At 33.0% G+C, this 25,900-nt stretch overlaps 2 protein-coding genes across 3 annotated transcripts in view; both read right to left on the bottom strand.

Annotated features, from left to right (window-relative positions):
- Positions 1–22,557, bottom strand: part of LOC145673389 (glutamate receptor 1-like) — a 34,584-nt gene extending 12,027 nt beyond the window's left edge. Inside the window, exon 1 of one of the 2 annotated variants that reach the window (XM_081743048.1) lies at positions 22,409–22,557. Coding sequence is in view for 1 of the 2 variants with exons in the window: in XM_081743047.1 (XP_081599173.1) it covers positions 6,997–7,147 (151 nt within the window). In the remaining variant the exon portion in view is untranslated. Of the gene's footprint in view, positions 1–6,996; positions 7,157–22,408 lie in introns of those variants that run through there. The other variant, XM_081743047.1, reaches the window with a different exon arrangement.
- The window catches only part of LOC145673391 (pickpocket protein 28-like), a 202,321-nt gene extending 179,729 nt beyond the window's left edge, over positions 1–22,592 (bottom strand). Inside the window, exon 1 of the mRNA XM_081743049.1 lies at positions 22,518–22,592. The gene's annotated coding sequence lies outside the window, so the exon portion shown is untranslated. The remainder of the gene's footprint in view (positions 1–22,517) is intronic.
- Between the last annotated feature and the right edge of the window lie 3,308 nt (positions 22,593–25,900).

Genomic DNA, 25,900 nt, shown 5'->3' with positions numbered 1-25,900 from the left:
AGGCCAGAGGCAGTTATTCCTAATGTCAGGAAAAAAAAAATTGTTATCACCATCTTGAAATTCAGAAACAGACTTACTGCGCTGTTAAATAGTAGATTGTATCTTTAAATATTAAACTAAGGGAAGCATTCCTTTGCCGAAAAGTTGCTTACTAGATATTATTTAGGTCTTTTCGTGAGGGTCCGCTGAAGCCACTGATTTAAATGTCTCACAATAGCGACTGGAAGAAAGTGAATGATAGTGACACATAATGTTTAATCAATTAAAAGTGGCTAAAAGAATGGAAGAACTGCAATAAAACATTCGCATACGGATTTTTGTCATAACAATAACACATTAACTGATCAAGTATTAAAATTGATTTTTCTACCCACAAAAACTTCACTCCAACAGGAAATTCTGGTATCGCTCTGTTTGGCTTTCGCAAGACCATGCTACTTTGTTTTAGTTTATACGGATACAATTTTCACCCCAAAACGCTTGGGATACACACTGAAAATGATTGAAAAAGTAGCAACTAAACACCATCTTCCTTCAAATTCTTCTGGTATTATTCTCGTAGTTTTATGTAAATTCTATATCATGTTTTAAGTATTAGAGAAAGTAATAATCAGGGAGCCCATAAGCGGATTTTAAGGCCCAGGTTACGCCTATGATAATAGTTGTGGGACATTTTTTTTCACTGGAAATGATACAAACTGGAGAATGGCAAATTTGGAGAAAGAAAGATTTATTTGGGCGCAGAATGGTAAATTTGGGCATGTAAGGTGCATCTGGGGAACAGAATGGTAAATTTTGGGAATAAAAATACATTTGGAAGACAAAATGATAAATTTTGGGGCTGAAAGGTACATTTGGGGAACAGAATGTTAAAGGGGTTAAAGTGCATTTGGAAGACAAAATGATAAATTTATGGTCTGAAAGGTACATTTGGGGAACAGAAATGTAAATTTGGAATAAAGGAATATTTGTAAGAAAAAAATGACAAATTTATGGGCTGAAAGGTACATTTGGGGAACAGAATGGTAAATTTGGGAATAAAGGTATATTCGTAAAAGAAAATATAAATTTATTGACTGAAAGATACATTCAGGGAACAGAATGGTAAATTTGGAATAAAGGTATACTTGTAAGAAAACTGATAAATTTATGGGCTGAAAGGCATTTGGGGAACAAAATCGTAAATTTGGGGTTAAAGGTGCATTTGGAAGACAAATGATAAATTTATGGGGTAGACGGTACATCTGTGGAAAGAATGGTAAATTAGGAAAGTAAAATACATTTAGAAGACAAAATGATAAATTTGTGCGGTGAAAGGTACATTTGGGGAACATAGTGGTAAATTTGGTGGTTGGACCCAAGCTCTTGGAAAAATAGGCACCATAGCACAAATTTTAAATTACTCGGCACAAATATGTGGTTTTTTGTAATTACTTAATCATCGATCCTTAAATTTACTCATTTTTACTTCACTTAATATCAAGAATTCCATACGGTTTGAGGAAATTACTTGCGCTACCGTTGTATGATTCTGAAATTCGCATTTTAAGTAGACCAGGCTACATATTTCAAACAGGGATCATACATCAGATGTACGGATGGTAGTTTTGAAGATATTAAGCTTCAAGTTTATTTCAATAGGTTTTCTGAAGCTTCTTTGCTATAATATTTCATGGAGGATTTCTATTGTATTACTTGTCCTGTGTTTACTAAGACTTCTGGTTTCATTCCTTTGCTGAGAACTAATAGAAATTCTTTCAAAATGAGTGAGCAATTTTCTTTACAAAGAATAAATGTTCAAGTATTTCATCAGGATGACGAATGTCAGATCCTTTCTGTTTTCTATATTTCATGGTTTTGCTGTCTACAATCATCACTCGCCAAACGAACTACTAACGTAACTATGAAATAATAATAATAATAATAATAATAATAATAATAATAATAATAATAATAATAATAATAATAATAATAATAATAATAATAATAATAATAATAAACTATGCTTGCAAGACGACGTAGATGAAATATTCAAAATGTTTGTTGTATAATAATTTTCTTCTCAGGTTAGTACTCAGAAAATGCAGATAGGTAGGGTTATCAAACGTCTACTTTTATATTTCGTGAAAAATGCGTCCGGGCGACTTTTCGAAATACATCAATATGTTCAAATTTTGTATTGAAAAATGAAATCTTTGAGTTTTACGTCCCACGGTTATGCTGGTTATGCTAAAGGAGAATGTGATGAAGAGTAATGAATGAAATGGTGGAATAAATTGGGAGGATACGGGAGAACCCAGCGAAAACCCACGCACACGATGTTTGCGTTTGTATTGAGTTCGGGGTTGCCATGTAGAGGCATTGCAAAAGTAGTGATAATTCTCGTGGACTGCCCCTTAACAACTTATTTGAAGAAGTAGGATTTGTCTATCCACTATTGCTAAAATTAAACAGAATAAATAAATCGGACCTATTGAAGACAATTGGATCAACTGAAGAAATACCCTTGGTTATCAGGTGAAGCATCAAATGATTCATGATACATCATACCTTCTACTGAATATCTCTCTCACTCTGCTTTGGAAAGACCAAAAGTTTGACTTTACGTTGTATAAGATACATATAAGGTATATATAATAAATCTTGCTCATAAAAATGTTACCATACTTTAAAGAGGTATTACGTGGTATTTGAATGAAATTGGTCATATTTGAAAGAAAAATTGTGTATGTCAACAATGGACAACAATGTCAGTAACCGAAGGGATCAATCACAGAAAACGTAAATTAACTCATGTTTACCTTGTGCTCACTAGTTGGTGAGTACACTTGTATTTATGTGCTCAGTAATTGGTTATTTCTACAATTGGAACAAGAAGAAGACCATGACTTTATTTTCCAACAAGATGAAGTACCTCCTCACTGGCATTTACGTGTTCGGGATCATCTGAATGAGCCGCTTCCAGGAACTGAATTGGACGTGCTGAAAATGATGATAATGTCTTCTACAAGTGGCCACCGAGGTCGCCTGACTTGTAGGGTCTGTGACTTCTTTTTATGCAGTTTTGTAAAGGATTGGTTCTATGGACCTCCATTGCCTCAAAATCTGCAAGAATTGCAAGTTCGTATCAATGCTGCTGTACAGTCCATTTCATCAGATATGTGGGAGCGTGTGTGGTGTGAATGGGAATTACGTCTTGATGTCTGCATCGCCACTCATGGGGCCTGCATTTAATGTTTATGAGGTATAGTAAAAATATTTCAGTTTTTCTTTCTAATATGATCAATTTAATTTAAATACAGTTTAATGTTTTAATTAATGGTTTAATTGGTATACGTCGTAATATCAATATTACCAATAATAATACACATAATTACAATTTCAAATATTATAATATTTTTTATGAATACATTGTATATTCACCGTACAAGATTTTCGATTGATTGAAATTTTGTTTCCACTCTCATGCAACAACAAGTTTATGAAGGATGGCAATTTCCATGGGGTCAGAATCAAGTGGGGACTTGAATTTAGTGCACTTGCTTAACTAGATCTTTGGGGTTGTGAAATCTTAATTGAAAAGTTTATGCTTGAATGGAAAATTAAGGAGATGTTAGGGCATCTTAAGATAGCGATTCAAAAACTGTCAGACAAGCTGAGACATCTTTCATGACCACCCAAACAGAATATATAGATTAAAACGTTCGTATCATCGTCTGCCTCTAAATCACTAAACGCATTCAATGTTCACATTTTCTGCGATACAGACGAGTAGAAATGTCACTGAAGTTTGTTTTATATCAAATAGACTGCAAAATTGTCTTTAAACTTCAAGGAAAGTACATTGACCTGTTTTACAATCATTAGAAGGAAAATGTAGTGATATCCATAAAGTATAGAGGCGTAATGATGAGAAGAGGATAGTAACAACTAGTAATTCCGACATTAAATAAGCACGGACATACATTGAAAACGAACAGGAGTAAACTTGTGAAATGTCTGGAATACAAAACAAACGCAAAGTTAAACCAACGAGAAACTAAAATAATTAAAAAGCAGGTAAAAATGCCAAAGTATGAATATTTCTTGCATTAAGATTCCTTAGAGGTATGTGTATCCTGTACAACGCACACAAAAGTTGATAAATTGGAATGTGACGTAATGCAATGTATGAAATATACTTCAAGTTTTCAATGGTTCTGACTTTCCTGCTTTATTATTTCCTTCTTTAGGTGTATCTTAATAAGTTACCTCATTTTATGCTCTAGAAACATACTATGTTTTACGAAACCCTTTAATAAAATCATTTTGTATTACTGTTGTTCATAGACCTTCTTAAATTTTATTATTAGTATCAAGCAAACAGATCCGGTAATAAACTTCATCATTAGTATTATTACGCTCACATATAACCTAGTTAAATAATGACATGATTAACTAATTGACTTAAACGAAAACCTGGAAAAATTAAATAATTATTATTAATATATGAAATTTGCAACATGCAACAAAATTTAATGTTTAAAAAATAATACTACAGGAAAACCTGAAAATGAGATTCCTAAGATAGCATTGATACTTAAATAGACTTTATAGAATAGTAATTTCAGATATTGATGAGTGAGTTTCAAATAGTTTACATTTGAAATTTAGAAATATTTTAAATTGAAAGAGCAAGCCTAAATAATTAATTATTCTGCATTTGGGCGTATGAGTTCATTAAAATACCGGAAACAACTTGTTAGGTTAATTTTTAATCTTAGATTAAATCAGTTTATTAGAAGTGCATAGAATATGTAAATCCTGGGTTCGTTATTATGCACACAAATAATATCAACAACAGCTGTTGAATCCTGAGTCTTAATAAAAACATGTACTCTGCTTTCCGCCAATTACTTCGACATCCAACAAGGCATTTTTCGCAACAGCAACATCAAAATTGGTATGTACCAGTTTACTCTACTGTGGTATTTTATAATCACACATCTATATTAAATATTCATGTCTTAAAGTTGTATTACTAATTCAAATAATCAAATTAATTTACATTGTATTCACGGCCTTTCTGGTAATCAATTTATTTGAATTATTGAGTACTTTGTTCAATTATATTACATAGATTTTGAGTAAGATTTACATAACTACTATATGGTTGCTTTATATTTTCAGATAGCTCGAAGGAAATATATACATAGAATATACATTATTGTTTTATAAAAGATATGAGGTAAGATGATATAGAGTCAAGAAATTACAGCATACTCAAAGTCAAAGATGTCAGCATTCTATGTACTGCTTTCTAAAAATAGATGATTCAGGCATTAAAATTGATATTGAGTAATAAGCATTGCCTTCTGTTGTTATTATAGGAACAGAATTATAGTGAATTTTGTTACAGTGGATACCAGACTGGATGTTCAAGATAAAAAATGACGGTGGCATTTAGATTTGGAAAAGCCATGTTTTCTGAATCTTTAAACTTTATTGGCATAACACTTTGCTACTACTTCCAACCATAGTTTTGGAGCTATTGGCCTTTAAAGTTCATTTTTTCGTGTTTTTGGCAGCCTACGTATAATTCGGAAAGGAAGCTTTTGTGTACTCAGGTTGGTCTATACTTTTTGTCTTATCTTGGTGTCAGAAATCGTCTCCCATACACTGTCTGTCGTGGGTTTTCTCGGGGTTCTCCCGTTTCCTCCCACTTTCTTCATTCCATCATTTCATTCATTTCTCATAATCACCGTCTCCTTTAGCCTAACCGGCATAAACATGTGGGACGTAAAACTCAAAGATTTCAAAGATTTCAAAACACTGTCTGTGTTCTTTTGAAACGCCCTATATATATATATATATATATATATATATATATATATATATATATATATATATATATATATATATATATATATATATATATAGGTAGATAGATAGATAGATGTGTGTGTAGCCTCTTATAGAGTCTTGAGGCATTAAAATAATTATATATTAAACGCACTCGACTGGTCTACAACCCAATACTTTTCAATTTCTTTGCTGTAAATTTATTTGCACTTCTTATTCAACCTTTCTACAAACTACCAATGCAAAAATAAACTGATACACTGAGGCGTCGTTTCGAATGTGAACCAATATTCTATATTCTAATTACAATAAAATGTTCTATTCTATTTAATTATAAAATATTCTAAGTACAACAAAAATTATTTCTCTAAGAATTTCCCGAATTACGTTAAACACCATTTTGAATTTAATTTATATACTGAATCCTTAATTTTTATATTGACAAACAAAATAAATTTGCAATGTTAACAAGGGAGTAAGTAATCAACATATCCGGCGATAAATTAAATTTTTGTATTTAATAACACGATATTGGGACTCAAATATATATTGATAGGATAATTGTAAAAAAAGCAAATTGGAATATTACGTCTTCTGATTCCTGTTAAGCATACATATATAATTTGTATTACAAGTGCGTTGATAGAATCAGAAAAGCTCGTTGCTTGAATAATAATGAATTAATACATCTAGCAACGGTGTTTTCAGTTCAAATCTTGTCCTGCTCCAAAATTTCCTATATTATTTTTCCTTTTCAGTATAGATTAAGATTTGCGACATTTAATAGGAAGAACGTAGTTAGACACTGGTATCATTCGTGTATGGAAGAAAGCGGTTAAATACAAATCTTACTTAGTTGAGTTTATAACTATGTATTCACACAATTTATCCGATGCAATTACAAATTTTCATACGTTTCTTACATATATAATTTATCCGCATTATTATTTTAGATTGTACATTTCCTCCATTTTTCCAAACTTTGCCCTTGTTCACCAGAATACTTAAGCTTTCGTTTTACCATTGGAAAAACTTCTTATCTGACTTTGAATTTCCTTGATATTTCAGATTGTATTTTTATTTTTTCTAAACGTACTGTACAATCTACTAATTTATCATATTTATTATTATTTTACTTTGTACAGTTTTTATTACCTGTGTAAATTGCTGGAAAATCTTTCTCAAGACGTTTGGCAAGTCTTTCCGTCGCAGTTGTGGGACTTAACAAGAGACAATCAGCCTGGCTTAGGACTCTCACAGAAAGGAGGAAAGAGAGAATTGTTTTACGAAAGAAACCTGATAACATATATCACATGAACCCTTGGCAAACACGTATAATATTGATACTACACCACATATAGTAATATATATAATCATATGGTGTTTCTGTGACAACGATAATATCTCGAAGACGTGACAGTTCTCATGCAATGAAGATAAGTAGTAATGATATTTCGAATATGTGCTAGTGTCTCCAAGGAAAATAGTCTATAAGGTTCAATAAAAATAATATTTAATTGTTGCAATCAATTAAAGAATGCCATTTAATAACCAACTATTGAAGATTCATTGTATTGCCGAAAAGTCTCATAGTGGAAATTACGTCAGTAAATTCCTACTCTTCACGAGCATTGACACGAGGGTAGACAGGAAAAAATTACATTATTATTATTAAACATGTTCATCTATCCACTTGATTAATTTAATAAATCTATCTCTTAGATTAGTTGTATTGATTCTAAAGACAAGAGAAAGTTCATTTGTATTATGCACATACTTTCCCTAACGATGTTCACTCAGTCCATAAATCTTTTGTTGTAAATCTGAGTTAATCTTGCCTACATAATAAAAGTTTACTGACATTTTCAACATTATTGGTGAAATTGATATTTCCATTTATAAATGATATAAAAGACTAAAACGAAAACTAAGAAGGAAACTGTAATAGGAGTATCGAATAGAACGTTCTGCTTTACCTACAGGGTCCCTATCATTGGTTCCGAAAATTTTGAATAGCGAGATATGTAATTTTATATCATATTAAAAGGATAATGGTTAATCAAACATTTTTTGTAGCAGAAAGCTTTTTCACGTGGAATACCGTTAAGGTAATAAACAGTATTTAAATTATTATTATGGAGTTTATCTGATTATGAGAAAATTCACAATTAATGGAGATAATTTCATGAAGGGTGACCCACACGAAAAACATTTTCCTACGAAAGTTATTTTTCCATTGTCTTTTCAATAATGTATTAAATAGTGTACCTTATTATTAAAATTTTCAAGTGGCTTACTAAGAGCTCATGATAGAGGAATTTATGGCTCAAGCAGATCATTTTACTAGATGCGTTCTATGATATTTAACAACCTTTCTTGTTTCACTCTTTTATCTCCAACCGTTTTTGATTTAAAAGTACTGAATGTTTGTATGGGACTGCATATGAGCTCACAAGTTAGCGGTGGCCATTTCGTAAACGATGCTTCATAGCACTTTTTTCTCCTAGAGAATGTTTTTTGTTCTTGATCTTTTCAATGATGTAAGAAATTATGTACACAAGTTGATCTTTAAGACTTCCGAGCGACCCTGCGAGATCTCATAATAGGAACCCTGTGAGTCAAATAGAACACTCAATACAATGGACCCTATAATACTTTCCTATATAATTTGTTTTATCCTTTTATCTCCAAACGTTTCTGATTTAAAAGCACTGCTCGTTGTATCTAAAACGTTCGGTATAAAATGATTAACCAATACATACCATCTTATTTTTTATTAATAAGTTTGGAACATGTATAACGGAGCTTAAGCCTCTTCTAGAGAAAGGTCAAGCGAAATCAGTAATAATTACTTTTATTTTATTAGCACATTTCCTTAGGTTGTGTTTCAAAACATTGATATACATGCATGGATTTGAATGTATTGATTTTTTAAGCCGTTGATTGTTCAGTGATCTGGAAACCAATAAATGTGTACTCTCTCTAAAATCTTCTTGATTATGAGCCTGTTTGCAGCACCGAGAAAGTCTTATTTCAAATATAAACCATGTATTAATTTAAAAAGTAAGTTCGTAGTACTGCAGAAATAGGAAAAAATTACTTTATGAAAAATCATAAGTCATACTTGGAGATAAAAAACTTTTCCTTTACTTCTATGCATTGAACTATTTTAATAAATAAGCACGATCTACAAACCATTTTCTGCATTATTGACTTTATGTTTTGACATAGGTGATAAATTTGGTAGGTGAAAGACCAAAGGCAGTTTTTCCTAATTTCAGGAAAACAATATAGTTTCTGAAATGTCCATCTTTTGGGATCAAATATTTACTTTGTTCAATTTAAAGTTTAGCATTATCACCATCTTGAAATTCAGAAACAGACTTACTGCTCTGTTAAATAGTAGATGGTGTCTTTAAATATAAAACTAAGGGAAGCATTGTTGTGCAGAGAAGTTGCTTAGTAGATATTATTTAGATCTTTTCGTGAGGGTCCGCTGAAGCCATTGATTTAAATGTCTCACAATAGCGACTGGAAGAAAGTGAATGATAGTGACACATAATGTGAAATCAATTAAATTTGGTTAAAAAATGGAAGAACTGCAATAAAACATTCGCATACGGATTTTGTCTATAACAATAACATATTAACTGATCTAGTATCAAAATTGATTTTTATACACACAAAAACTTCACTCCAACACGAAATCTTGGTATCGCTGTGCTTAGCTTTCGCAAGACCATGCTACTTTGTTTTTCTTATGCGGATACAATTTTCACCCCAAAACGCTTGGGCTACACACTGAAAATGATTTAAAAAGTAGCAACTAAACACCATCTTCCTTCAAACTTTTCTGGTATTATTCTCGTAGTTTTATGTACATTCTATGTCATGTTTTAAGTATTAGAAAAAGTAATAATCAGGGAGCCCACAAGCGGATTTTAAGGCCCAGGTTGCGTCTATGATAATAGTTGTGGGACATTTTTTCACTGGAACTGATACAAACTGGAGAATGGCAAATTTGGAGAAAGAAAGATTTATTTAGGCGCAGAATGGCAAATTTGGGCATGAAAGGTGAATCTGGGGAACAGAATGGTAAATTTTGGGAATAAAAGTACATTTGGAATACAAAATTATACATTTTTGGGCTGAAAGGTACATTTGGGGAAGAGAAATGTAAATTTGGGGAAAAGAAATATTTGTAAGAAAAAAATGATAAATTTATGGGCTGAAAGGTACATTTGGGGAACAGAATGTTAAATTTGGAATAAAGATATACTTGTAAGAAAAGCTGATAAATTTATGGGCTGAAAGGTACATTTGGTGGACAAAATCGTAAATTTGGGATTAAATGTGCATTTGGAAGACAAATGATAAATTTATGGGGTTTAAGGTACATCTGGGAAAAGAATGGTAAATTAGGAAAATAAAATACATTTAGAAGACAACATGATAAATTTGTGTGGTGAAAGGTACATTTGGGGAACATAATGGTAAATTTGTTGGTTGGACCCAAACTCTTGGAAAAATAGGCACCTTGGCACAAATTTTAAATTACTCAGCACAAATATGTTGCTTTTTCGTAGTTACTTGATCCATCGATCCTCAATTTTATTCATTTTTACTTCACTTAATATCAAGAATTCCATACGGTTTGAGGAAATTACTTGCGCTACCGTTGAATGATTGTGAAATGCGCATTTTTAGTAAACCAAATAAACCAAGCTACATATTTCAAACATGGATCCTGCTTCCTCAGATGTACGGATAGTAGTTTTGAAGATATTAAGATTCAAATTTATTTTAACACGTTTCCTGAAGCTTCTTTGCTATTTCATGGAGGATTTCTATTGTATTACTTGTCCTGTATTTACTAAGACTTCTGGTTTCATTCCTTTGCTGAGAACTAATAGAAATTATTTCAAGATGAGCGAGCAATTTTCTTCAGAAACAATAAATGTTAAAGTATTTCAGAAGGATGACGAATGCCAGATCCTTTCTGTTTCCTATATTTCATGGTTTTGCTGTCTACAATCATCACTCGCCAAACAAACTACTAACCTAACTATGAAATAATAATAATAATAATAATAATAATAATAATAATAATAATAATAATAATAATAATAATAATAGTAATAATAATAATAGTAATAATAAACTATGCTTGCAAGATGACGTAGAAGAAATATTCGTATAATAATTTTCTTCTCAGATTAGTACTCAGAAAATGCAGATAGGTAGGGTTATCAAACGTCTACTATTATATTTTCTGAAAAATGCGTCCTGGCAACTTTTCAAAATACATCAATATGTTCGAATTTTGAAATAAAAATAATCACCCCAAGCTTATTTAATGACCTAGTGGGTCTAGAACTGTATCAGCCGCTGTCCTTGTGCTTTGGAGTTAGTGCTTCTGATGATGCCATACAACTTTGCTTGTTTTATCTTTCAAATCTTCATTGTTTGTATTGAAAAATGAAATCTTTGAGTTTTACGTCCCACGGTTATGCCGGTTAAGCTAAAAGAGACGGTGATGAGTAATGAATGAAATGGTGGAATAAAGTGGGAGGAAACGGGAGAACTCCGAGAAAACCCACGCACACGGTGTTGCCATGTAGAGGCATTGCGAGAGTAGTGCTAATTCTCGTGGACAGCTCCTTAACAATCTACTTGAAGAAGTAGGATTTGTCTATCCACTATTGCTAAAATTAAACAGAATAAATAAATCGGATCTATTGAAGAAAATTGGATCAACTGAAGAAATACCCTTGGTTATCAGCTGAAGCATCAAATGATTCATGATACATCAGTCCATCTACTGGTTATCTCTCTCACTCTGCTTTGGAAAGGTCATAAGTTTGACTTTACGTTGTATAAGATACATATAAGGCATGTATAATAAAGTTTTCTCATAAAAATCCTACCATACTTTAAAGAGGTATTACGTGGTACTTGAGTGAAATTGGTCATATTTGAAAGAAAAATTGTGTATGTCAACAATGAACAACAATGTGAGTAACCGAAGGGATCAATCACAGAAAACGTAAATTAACTGATGTTTACCTTGTGCTCACTATTTGATGAGTACATTTGTGTTTATGTGCTCAGTAATTGGTTATTTCTACAATTCTAACAAGAAGAAGGTCATGACTTTATTTTCCAACAAGATGAAGTACCTCATCACTGACATTCACCTGTTTGGGAACATCTGAATGAGCCGCTTCCCGGAAGATGAATTGGACGTGCTGAAAATGACGATAATATCTTCTACAAGTGGCTGCCGAGGTCGCCTGACTTGTAGGGTCTGTGACTTCTTTTTATGCAGTTATGTAGAGGATTGGGTCTATTGACCTCCATTGCCTCAAAACCTGCAAGAACTGCAAGTTCGTATCAATGCTACCGTACAGCCCATTTCATCAGATATGTTGGAGCGTGTGTGGTGTGAATGGGAATCACGTCTTGATGTCTGCATCGACACTCATGCGGCCCGCATTTAGTGTTTATGAGGTATAGTAAAAATATTTCAGTTTTTCTTTCAAATGTGATCAATTTAATTTAAATACGGTTTAATGTTTTAATTAATGTTTTAATTGGTATATTTCGTGATACCCATATTACCAACAATAATACCAATAATAACAATTTTAAATATTATAATATTTTTTATGAATACGTTGTATATTCACCGTACAAGATTGTCGATTGATTAAACTTTTGTTTCCACTCTCACGCAACAACAAGGTTATGAAGGATGGGGATTTTCATGGGGTCAGAATCACGTGGGGACTTGAATTTAGTGCACCTGCTTAAGTAGATCTTTAGAGTTGTGAAATTTTATTTGAAAAGTTTATGCTTGAATGGAAAATTATGGAGATGTTAGGGTATCTTAAGATAGCGATTCAAAAACTGTCAAACAAGCTGCGACATCTTTCATGACCACCCAAACAGAATATATAGATTAAAACTTTCGTATCATGGTCTGCCTCTAAATCACTAAACGCATTCAATGTTCACATTTTCTGCGATACAGACGAGTAGAAATGTCACTGAAGTTTGTTTTATGTCAAATAGACTGCGAAATTGTCTTTAAACTTCAAAAAAAGTACATTGACCTGTTTTACAATCATTAGAAGGAAAATGTAGTGATATTCGTAAAGTATAGAGGCGTAATGATGAGAAGAGAATAGTAACAACTAGTAATTCCGACATTAAATAAGCACGGACATAGATTGAAAATGAACACGAGCAGGGGTGTAGCCAACAGGTTAATGTAGGAGGGGTCCGTTGTTTTTGAAGGGGAGCCAAGCCAAAAAAAAAAAAAAATGTGTTGCAGCCCGTGTTTTTAAGGCCTGAAGAAAACCGGAAAATTTTGGTTTCCTTCCGGAAAACTAAAACCACTGCTTTTTAGCTTATTATTATTATTATTATTATTATTATTATTATTATTATTATTATTATTATTATTATTATTATTATTATTATTATTATCATTATTATTATTATTATTTTACTTTTTCTCCATAAATTATATTCCAGATAGTTTTTATTATATTTAACCCAGAACTACTGTCCCGGACCAAATGTTATACCTCTGTCCGTAACTATTTCAGTTTAAGCCTTTGTACACAGAACCTATCTACATGAGATTGATTTTCTTTGAAATTACACTTAATTTTTTTAAGGTTTCCTAATAAATATATTTATTTATTATTCGTGACTAAACAAACATAATTATTTTATTAACAACTATATCTTACTTCCTGTTTTACATCAAGTAGCATTTTTTAAAAACGAATGAAATCCAAACTGGAAAATCAAATAAAAACTTGACTTTTCACCTAATTTTCCATATGATAAAAAATGTTTTATTAAACACGAAAAAGAGCATATAAAAATATAATGTACTTACAAATTAATTTAGTACCAATGTTTTATGGTAGTATTTATAGTACCTTAAAACGTTTGTCATCTAACTGTCAAATATAAATCGCAGTAAATTGTGTAATCTGCTGTCACAAAAAAAAGTATACCATGCTACTTTCCGATCGGTATAAGGAAGAGATACCATCAGCGGTGTAGCGAACATTACAAGATTGAAGAAGGGGGGGGGGGGAGATGAAACTTACATTACCGAGTCTTGATTTTAAAAATTGCCAAGTCTTATTAAAAAAATGAAAAGTGTTTCGAAAATCTTAGTCTCACTTTTACCTACGCTGTGGAAATCTATTGCAGCAACCTTATTTTCATATTCGTCCCATTCCATCCTCGTCTGAGGTACGAATACGAACAGCCCTTGCTCCACTTTCGAGTGCAATTTTACACCTCAACTCAGGATCATTATCACCATGCACGATGCACAACTGCTAATTTGACAACTTATGGCTAGGTTAGATAATCTGCGTCACCCAATCCTTACAAGAATCTCTAAAGCTATAATCTGTTGCAGAAATACATTTAAAAACTTAGAATAAGGTAGGTTATATTTATTGCTTGTGACATATAATTTTTGGGACATATAATTTTCATAAACATTCAATTGAGGGTTTCAGTGAGAGACCAGGCTAACCTGCACACAAATACCTCCTTAGCTCATCTACTTCATATTTTAAGGACGTTTCGTAAAACGCCGGATCTTGTTGGGTAGGGTACGGAAAAAGGCTCTGGCAAAGAAGTGGGAGAAAGCCTGAGACAATGTCTTTGAAGAATGATTTTCTACCAAAATGAATAATGTATGTACTTAGAGAAGAGGAAAATGCATTATAATATGAGATTTGATTCTACATTAAATTCATTATTTATTATCGAATTGAAATCGTGAAATTGTGAAAAACAGGGTGCGAAATCCTTGGGAAACACGGGAATTCCACCCACTGAATATTTTTGGACAAAATTCCCTCACTAAATCCTTGCTGGGGGGATAATACACTGAAATAATGTCAGAAGTTTCCAAAGTAATTACCGTAATTCATATGTAGTCAAAGTGTATTTCCCTTAATTATTAGATGAACTAGTGATCAGCGGTATACTAGTAATATCTAACTTTGTATAGTTTACTACTTTTGGATGCCCAAATACGTGAACTTTCTATATCGAAACTTTAAAGCATAAATGTGTGTTTTTCTTTTTAACTCTTCAGTTCTTGTCTCCTCCCACTTCGATTTCATGATTTCGCACTCTGATGAAATATATTAAATACCGACAGGAAAAATACTAATATATAACCTCCCTTTTAGGCGCCCCTCCAACCACGCGCCCGGGGCACGTGCCTCGCTTCCTCCTCCATAGTTGCGGCCCTGTGAGCTACATAAGTAACATACAGTGGTATATGTAATGCTTTGACTTACAAATGCGGAAGAAGGAAGAATTGCATTTTTTTTTGTTTAACTTTCGAAAGAAGCAATTACGTGATTAAAAATAAGGTAGGAAAGGCAACACATTTACTGTATATGAAAATGAAGTGAAACACACACCGGTCTATACTTTCACCCAGCAGACGTATTGTTTTGAACCCCGAAATGTGACTTTTGGAATCTTGCACTTAGGTTCCCAGCGGAAGCGACGAAATGACTTTACTCCAGTTTCGTGCCGTGGTAACTCAGCGCCCGGGGAGAGAGTATACGACGGTGTTCCCGTACATATGGGTGAAAGATGGACAGACTAGCCGCGAAGCGCCACCAAGCTTGGCGCGAAGCGGTAGAAAATTTTCAAAATTAAACCCTGCTTTCTCTTGATTTTGTGCACTTTTAATTACTTTTTTCCTTGCATTTTATACATGTGTACGCACATGCATTTTCCTCCCGAAGTTTGTGCCCCTTTACATCTGCACCCGGGTCGGTCGCCCAACCACAAGGCACGGCATTGCTTGACATCCATTGTAGCTTCTCTCCCCACCGAACAACACCCCCAGAAATCAACTGTGATACCATTCCCAAAACACATTTTGTTCAATTCTCCCTAGTCGAAAAGCCCTGTAAATAGAGTCTTACTGCAAAACAACTGAAATAATCTATTGTTTTCCTCCGTATTAATATGATCACTTTTTGTTCAAAGGGAAAGGTCTATTCATACACAAAGCAGACACGGTTACACAATATATTCTCTCTGGTATCAATATCTACTTCCCTTTGATATTTTACTATTGGGAAAAACTCTTAAATTTGTCAAATTTACATACTATACACAGTAAAAGTTTATACCAACCAGTCACTGCCTTGTTCTTATTTTATTATTCTCTTATTATTCTATTAATTCTTATTATTCTCTTATTAATCTCCACAATCTGCGCGTTGTCTTGTATACGCTCTTGTATCAAATGCTTTTGCATCCAATGCTCTACCTGCAACCGAAACACTTCTCTGTCTGTCTTTGTTTTAATTTTGCATGCCACCTCTATTCAGCTTTTGTCAGTGGTACAATTTCCAAATTTTTCATTAAAGATTCTTCAAAATGTTTAGGAATATCAAATGAACAGAAGTGAAGTGTGATCAGTTGCAGAGTCGAATTTAGGTTTAGTGGGGATCTAAACTGTTGAAGGTAATGGGACCCTTTACGTATCCAGGTGAACGTAGGCACACTATATACAGAAATGGATAAACTAATGATATTTTAGGAAGCAGGCTAGCAGAAGGGGCACCATTACTTACATCATAGTAGCCTAAACAACAGGGAGCATTGTTGCTACGTCCTACGTATATGTAAATTTTATTTTATTGATTGATTTTCTTATACATTGGAAATGGATATCCAGTTTTCTTTAGGTTTTCGGGGCCCCTAAGCTATAGCTTGTTTAGCTTATATGTAAATCTGGCACTGATCACTTGCAACAAGTAAAGAAGCTTTCAACGAATATATCAATTTATTTCAAGATAGGAAACTACACAAAATTTATGCCAAGTCTATAAAAGAACTGATAATGATTTGCAGCACGAACAAAGCGGCATTCTTCAAATTGCCAATGAGGTATTTTAATTTGCCAACTTGTTAAGAAATTGAGAACTTTGGGGGCGAAGCTCCATCCTTACCCCCCTTAACGACGCCCCTGGATACCACACTATTTTTCGATTGGTATGCTAAAACAGTATTTTCCATACTATTTTACCGTAAATTATTAATTATATGTAAATTTTGTTATTTTTAAATGACAAGCGAGGTAATCTTACGATGATGTTTTATAACCTGGTCATTTGGGGGGACAAGAACTCACTTGTGGAGCCTGGCCCCAATGGGCCTCCCGTGGCTACGCCCCTGAACACGAGTAAACTTGTGAAGTGTCTGGAATGCAAAACAACCAAAGAAAACGTAAAGTTAAACCAATCAGAAACTAAAATAATTAAAAAGCTGGTAAAAATGCTAAAGATGAATATTTCTTGCATTGAGACTCCTTACAGGTATACCCTATGTGTATCCTGTACAACGCACACAAACGTTGATAAATTGGAATAATGTGACGAAATGCAACGTATGAAATATACTTCAAGTTTTTCAATCGTTCTGACTTTCCTACTTTACTTTTTTCCTTCTTTACGTGTACCTTATACCTTAATAAGTTACCTTATTTTATGCTCCAGAAACATACTATGTTTTACGAAACCCTTTAATAAAATCATTTTGTATTACTGTTGTTCATATACCTTCTTAAATTTTATCATTAGTATCAAGCAAACAAATCCGGTAATAAACTTCACCATTAGTATTATTACGCTCACATATAACCTAGTTAAATAATGACATGATTAACTAATTGACTTAAACGAAAACCTGGAAAAATTAAATAATTATTATTAATATATGAAGTTTGCAACGAAATATAATATTTAAAAAATAATACTACAGGGAAACCTGAAAATGAGATTCCTAAAGTAGCATTGATACTTAAATAGCCTTTATAGAAGAGTAATTTCAGATATTGATGAACGAGTTACAAATAATTTACATTTGAAATTCAGAAATGTTTTAAATTGAAAGAGCAGGTCTAAATAATTAATTATTCTGCATTTGGGCGTATGAGTTGATTAAAATACGGGAAACAACCTGTTTAGGTTAAGTTTTAATCTTACGCGTTAGATTAAATCAGTTTATTAGAAGTGCATAGAATATGTAAATTCTGGGTTCGTTACTACGCAGACAAATAATGTCAACAACAGCTGTTGAATCCTGAGCCTTAATAAAATCATGTACTCTGCTTTCCGCCAGTTCCTTCGACATCCAACAAAGTATTTTTCGCAACAGCAACATGAAAAATGGTTTGTACCAGTTTACTCTACTGTGGTATTTTATAATTACACATGTTTATTAAATATTCATGCCTTAAAGTTATATTATTAATTCAAATAATCAAATTAATTTACATTGTATTTCACGGCCCTTCTGGTAATCAATTTATTTGAATTATTGAGTACTTTGTTCAATTATATTACATAGATTTTGAGTAAGATTTACGTAGCTACTATATGGTTGCTTTATATTTTCAGATTGCTCGAAGAAAATATATACATAGAATATACATTATTGTTTTATAAAAGAAATGAGGTAAAATGATATAGAGTCAAGAGATTACAACATACTCAAAGTCAAAAATGTCAGCATTATATGTACTGCTTTTTAAAAATAGATGATTCAGGCATTAACATTGATATTGAGTAATAAGCATTGCCTTCTATTATTGTTATAGGAACAGAATTATAGTGTATTTTGTTACAGTGGATACCAGACTAGATGTTCAGGATAATAAACGACGGTGGAATTTAGATTTGGAAAAGCCATGTTTTCTGAGTCTTTAAACTTTTTTGGCATAACACACTGCTACTACTTCCAACCATAAGGAAACTCAAAAATGTTACCTTCGTGAAGAATGTGCAGCTATCAATTCAGCTTACAAACAACTGGATAGTTAAATAATTCTTCAACAAACTCTTAAAATTATTGCGATGGATTTTATATCATTTTATATCACCTGAGAAAGTATATTAAATAATGTGTTATCTTGATACATTTACTCATATATACTGTACTGGTAATAATGTGTTGTCACAGATATGTCATTCGTATAGGCTGCGATCTAGAAATTGATTTTATCTCACGTCAATATTGAAGATTTTACATAATTATTCTGGGTCTAGGTCAAAACCCCCACACTAAAGAAATGTCAAAACGCCCACACGATCGGTCGTAACTCCCACACAAATGAACAAATCCCCCAAACACACGAACAGTCAAAACCCCCACAGCCAAAACCTCCACACTCAAGAAATGTCAAAACGACCACACGATCGGTCATAGCTCCCACACAAATGGACAAATCTCCCAAACGCACGAACGGTCAAAACCCCCACAGCCAAAACCCCCACACTCAAGAAATGTCAAAACGCCCACAAAATCGGTCAAAACTCCCACACAAATGGACAAAACAGCCACACATAGCAACGGTCACAATCCCCACATAAATGGACAAAACCCCCACACAAATGGACAAAACCCCCACACTCTGAAATTATCGTAATTGCACGTCTTTGTTGCGGCTCTCTAAGACGCCCAATTTAGTGCTTCTGTCATTACAAAACAGTGAAAGAAGAATAGTTGCAATATCAGTTTAAGTGGAATAAAAAATATTATTAAAAAGTACAAGGGCAAGAAATACAACCAGGATCATTTCAGAGTGTGGGAGATTTGACCGATTGTGTGGGGGGTTTTCCATTTGTGTGGTAGTTGTGACAATTTCTGCATGTGGGAGTTTTGTCCATTTGTGTGGGGGTTTTGTCCATTTATGTGGGGATTGTGACCGTTGCTATGTGTGGCTGTTTTGTCCATTTGTGTGGGAGTTATGACCGTTTCTGTGGGCGTTTTGACATTTCTTGAGTGTGGGTGTTTTGGCTGTGGGGGTTTTTACCGGTTCCCATTATTCTTATTAATAATATAATGACGGCCCCAATGAACTTCCTTTTAATTGTCTTCAACCATAAATTATTCCTTAATTATAATTGTCTTATTTTTATCTCTTTAAATCTTTAAGATTCGAAATATAACCCACTGTCATTTGCATGAAAGTGTTATGGATTTAATTCTTGAATAGTAAAGTTATAAATTATTTCCAAATTATTATACAGTTTCTCGGTATGAACATAATGTCGCATTGTCTTGAATAATTAGTTGACGTGTTGTTATCAATAAATTGAATTGATTACATTAAATTGGTATTTATTGTAGAAATAATTGTTTAGTTGGATGATTGTCAGTTGTTTGTAATGAAATGTTATATAAAATTATTTCACTACTATACAGTTCAATATTAAAATAATTTTTTCACCGCATTTAATTTGTTTTACGTAACTGATTACCAAAATAAAAAGAGTTAAGTTAATTTTGAGTAATGTCCCTTTTCAGCAGTGAGGCTATACGAGACGTGAACCTACTGATTAACGTGGAATCCGAACCACATGAGCTCCCGCTGGGAATCGAACGCAGGTCTCCTGCGCCAAAGGCGCGTACGCTAACTTCTTAGCCACAGAGGAGCTCTCAAAATAAAAATAAAAATTAAACACCTATATTTTTTTCTTTGTAAATTCAAAATCCAAATCACGATACATACTCCCATCCTGTGTATATCACCTCACTCTTTATTTGTTATATATATATCTTTATAGCAACTTGTGTTTTCCGGTTCACACAATTATATACAGAGTGGCCCAAAAGTAGATATACCCCTACATTGATCAAGTATAACATTCTAGCGTATGAGTTTATTTGCTTCGGCTGTTCCGAGCTTAAGATATAAGTAAAAAGGCTTTAAGGACAAATAATAAAGAAACTAAGTCCACCTGATGGATAACAATAAGAAATGATATTAAAAGCAATGAGTTGATCAGTACGGGATTGTATACCTACTTTTGGGCCACAATTTTCTTCATCCTTTCCACGCAAGTTAGTATACTAGTAAGATCCAGCTTGTCAACATCATTAATGAGAAAGTAGATTAAAAACAAAATTATGTAACAGAAAATTTCAATAGCATAATAAAACGTTATAACTAAAATGCTGTAATGACACACAGAATGGTTCGTTTCATGTTTCCATATATTCAAAAAAGATAATCTAATGTGTAACATGGGTTGCATAACAGATATTTACAATGTTAATGATGGTATACAAATACCAGTTGAATGAAAATATCTTATTCTGATCACGTGTTGGTCAGCTGATTCTAAAAGGGATTGTCTTCTGCATTTGTAAACTGTATTACACAAATATTATACATTTCATGCACGACGCTTTTTTAAGTAAAATACAGTTAACTTCCTTAAGTTAAGTAACAGTATTACAATTTAACTACTTACGAATGATGCTTCGAATACAAGGAAAGCTTGCTACATCAATATTTAGCAGTATTTGTAATTACAATGACTTGATAAAATCATACTATATTAATTTTATATTGTTCAATATGAACTTAGACATATGTGAACTTAGACCTATATGTTTTTTTTTTTTTGCATAAGAAAAAGTACTTTTCCCTACTTACCTTTCTCCTCTCTCCCTCTCTCTTTCTTTCTCTCTCTTTCTGAAAAGCCATATTTGCTATAAAAATATTGTTCTTGGTTCGAAAGCTTATTACATACTTCTTTATAAATTCTGACAGTCCAATGCAAGTGAACAAACATATAGTGTAGGACATGTAGGATTCTTTTGGAGTACCTCTCGTGCGGACAACTAACACCGGGCTTTGATAATGATACCTAAATTAAAATAGACCTTTCAAAAGGTAAATTTAGGGAATTGTCATTCATGGGATATCATTTGAAAATCCTGCATTATTCTAAAAATCATGATCTCCGAAATCATGAACCTATGATACTTAAGCTACGATCAGGAGCTTATTAAGTACACTTCTGATACTTTAAAATGCCGTAATATAATCCGAAAAAATCCTATCTTTAAAACTATAAACTGTACTCAAATGAAACTTCGCAGAAATATAGTCCAAAATACGTAATAATGTTTAGTACATTTGGTGTAAGTATACAACACCGGAGCTCTACCAGGGATGCACAGATTACTAAATAACATGTTTTTCTGTATAATTTCTAGAATTTTCCAGGATTTCCTCCAAATTACGGATAATCATATATCGTTCTGCGATATCATGTAAAAGCTCTAATCATTTACAAAGATTACAAGATATGTACTAACTATGAATCTAATTTAATTAGGTTAAGAGCGAAAGCTTCCTAAGTAAAAAGCCTTAACTTTTTTATAATATGTGTTTTTGAATGGCTAATACTATTATCAACATTATTTCTGAATTTGAGAATGCAGGACTAAGACTAAGGAGCGCCAAAACTATAAGAAATACCTAGTTTCAGGCAAAAAAAATCACTGTCAAGCAGTGTTATCGGACGAGTATCTTGACCACCCTATTTTCTACAGAAGCTCCAGGTCTTTATGGTGTAGATTCTCGTAAGGTACGACTGCATCAGCATAAAGTGTCAAGCCATACATCTACTTTCACCGGCCAACTTTTCAGAGATATGAAGATTGAAACGGGAATACGTCATCCCATACAGCTACAAACCTGTTAAGTCACCTGGTGCCTTGGCAATGTGTAAATGTGCCTTTGGGTTGTTCAAAAAGTGTATTTTGATTCAGACAACATCGAACCTTGGACAGTTTGAAAAACTTACTAATGAGAGTGGACTAAGCTTGATATGACTATAACCTTGCTCCAACAGAAACTTCACTGAAGTGCGATAGCTTAAACTCACGGTAATCAAATTGAACTTCACTGGTAGTGGTGGCATGATATTACGTAAAATAATGCATGTTTGCTTTAGTTATCATAAATCAGAGACAACCTTTGTATACCTTGCAACATATTGAAGACAGACACACATACACACACACACACACACCCAGAGAGAGAGATAGAGAGAGAAAGAGAAAAAGGGAAAGAGAAATTCTGTGTTTTACATCAATGCTACATTTGTCTCATTGTTTGATGTAATAATGCAATATATTATATGACTTTTAACATTAAAACTATTACCTTCATTTCAAAGAATACTTTTGTCCATAAAATATTATGAGTTTTAGCAGCTCCTATCCATGAAAAGAGTACACTTGAACAGTAAGCTTCTATCAGTTGAGAGCATTTTCACCTGAAGATCTCTAATTTAAAGTTACTACTATTGATATAGTTGAATACTAGAGTAACGAAAAAGTTATTTACGAAAGACTAATTAAATTGTGACAAATATTGTGTTTATACAGTCAATTATTCTTGGTGTGAGTGTAAGTTCCAACATATCATTACCCATTGTCTCAATTGTTTGTCGTCACTTCGTACCCGGTTCAGAGATGTTTGTCTTGCAATATCGATTTCTTACTTCCGTTCTACGTGTATCCTATTATTTTCATTACAATCAATAAGAAATAATTAACTTAGAAAGATGGCTTCTTTTCTTTATACAGGAATAGACACATGGCATTTTGACATGTAAGACATATTACGGGGTTAAAATATTACATACATATGCCTATTGGTCCAAATAATCATAGACAGGGTGTCTCAAAACAACACCGACAAAATTTGGGAGGTGATTCCTGACACCAAGATAAGACGAAAAGTACAGACAACCCTGCGTGCACAAATGCTTCCTTTCGGAATTATAGGCTGCCTAAGTAAAGTCTTGACCCAACTACGGTATGTCCAATAGTTTTGGAGCTATGGATCTTTAAAGTTCATTTTTCCATGTTTCTGGGCAGCCTGTGACTCCTAAAGGAAGCATTTGTGCACTCAGGTTGGTCTATACTTTTCGTCTTATCTTGGTGTCAGGAATTATCTCCCAAACGTTGTCGGTGTTGTTTTGAAACACCCTGTATAGAGTGGCGTCTCGTGACATAATTTACCAGTAGTTCACAGTCGTTAGAGAGTTCCGTTCTAGAATTGTTTCAGTATTGTAAATAAGAAAAAACTATAAAAATTAATGAAAATAACCATATATCAGTAATCAATGAAAGTAATCATTTCTAATGTTCTTCTAGGCAATCAACTTGTCAATAACTCTTGTGAAGTTTTGTTTTTCAATGTTTTTGTCTGTTGATACTATAGTTAATGAACTGAGATTACTTTGAGTGAGGTACTCCTTTAAATGCTTTTATATTATCTAATATGGTAAAAACAACTTTCAGTTTCTGAAATCAACGTCGGATTATCTACTATGATTTTCACGAATTTTGTTGTATGACATTCTCTTTCTACAGACTCAGTATCAATTTCACAATGTACTAAATGGAACCTCCATTAGACTGCAAACTTTTGCTATCTCGTATATTTGAATTGCCATGTATGCTGTTTTGTGAACTGTTAACAGTATACACGAAACATACAATGTATCAAATTATTATGATAGTTGCAGAGACATCTTTAATTACTAACGCTATGTCCATGTACTTTTGCATTGTTGTTTCAAGACACTTCATGACTATCTATTTTGTATTTACGTTCTCTGTTAAAGGTTAGGCTATATAAGACGAGATTTACAGTTTAAAAAGGTGATTACTGTAATATGTTTGATGGTGTTCCACCTGGAATTGAACTTGGGGACAGTCCACCAAAGACATACACTAGTCATTATACAAATGAGGATGACACGACACTACATGAAATCAACCAAACCGCGGAAAACACCAGAGCTACTGGAATCATCGGACTCCTAATGGAAACTTACAGCATAATCAAACACCCCAAAATCTGATGCAATCAATCAAAAGTGAGCGAATATGACTTCTTTTTCTACAAAATTATTATGAAACTTAATAGATCATGCCAACGAATCGTGGTAGAATATTTGACGCACTTATCAGGCACGCACTCAGAAAATTTTGTTGGATGAGTCCAAAGTTTGGAGAGTCCAATACTATAAGACATTACATCTATGTACGACTGATCCAATGTAATTCTATAGCCAAGAAATGGTATCTAATTTTTAAGTTTCGCCATCTATCTTCTAAGAAAAAATATAGAATTAGACTTATTTTTACAGAAAAGAAAGAGTATAGATGAAATCTTTAGGCTACATCAGTCATTTCTCTATTAAACAATTATAGTTTTAATATGAAAGTGTACAAACGTATATCGTGTTAAGAAGTTTTGAGGGGGGATTCCAACCCGGTAGATTCTCCGTGTAGGTGCGCTCCTGGTGCTCACATCAGTTCAATACAGCATAATTTTAATGTGTTTATTACAGTTCTCATATTTCTTTACATTTTCAATCAGATATCCCAAATATATTACACAATTCAGGTCTATTGTTAATCTCCTTCATTTAAGACGCGAGAAAAGCAAGACAATGATATTTTCAATTCAAAATCTATCAACCATTTATTGTTTCAATTAACTTTTAAATTTCGACACAGTTTAGTTTTCATCTCCAGATAATGGTTAACTTTGGTCGATTATCTTCTAACTTCTTTCTAAACTTTCACAATTCGTCAGTGGACTAAAAGATATACAAGAGTATGCAATCACTCAACAGAATCCTCTACAAAATAGGGTATGATAAGATTTTTCTTACCAGAAATCTTCCGAAAAATACTTCCGTATCGAAAAGGCCTTAGATTCACTAGTATTGAGAAAATATTTAGAAAATCTAACACTACAAACCTATGTAGGAGGGTATACGGGAGTATACGGAGTATACCCACCTTAATATCTTTATAGTTCAGCATATATTTACTTTAATTGAGAGATATAGTGGAGGTATAAAGATGAATATAAGGTATAGCTTAGAAACGGTAGAGAGGAGGCTATATCTACCAAAAATTCTAGCAGTACATAGCTGATGGAAATTATTGAAAAGAAATAATAGATTTTAGCAAAACATTTATAAATCAATCAGTATACCACCACACAACACGTTTTCACTTTTTCCACTTTGAAATACACTGAGAGAATAATGTTTCTGCGCATAAAGTACAATCTAGAAAGTAAGTTCCGTCCCCTCTCCTCCAAAGAAAACACTTCCCGCGTTTTTTAGAAGTGTTACAGCTGAACGTACGTTACTGT

This window comes from Thermobia domestica, chromosome 16 (genome assembly GCF_964235325.1).
Source record: "Thermobia domestica chromosome 16, izTheDome1.hap1.1, whole genome shotgun sequence".
In the NCBI taxonomy this organism is placed as follows: domain Eukaryota; kingdom Metazoa; phylum Arthropoda; class Insecta; order Zygentoma; family Lepismatidae; genus Thermobia; species Thermobia domestica.
Note: the sequence above shows the minus strand (reverse complement) of the source record. Positions and strands in the feature narration are given on the sequence as shown.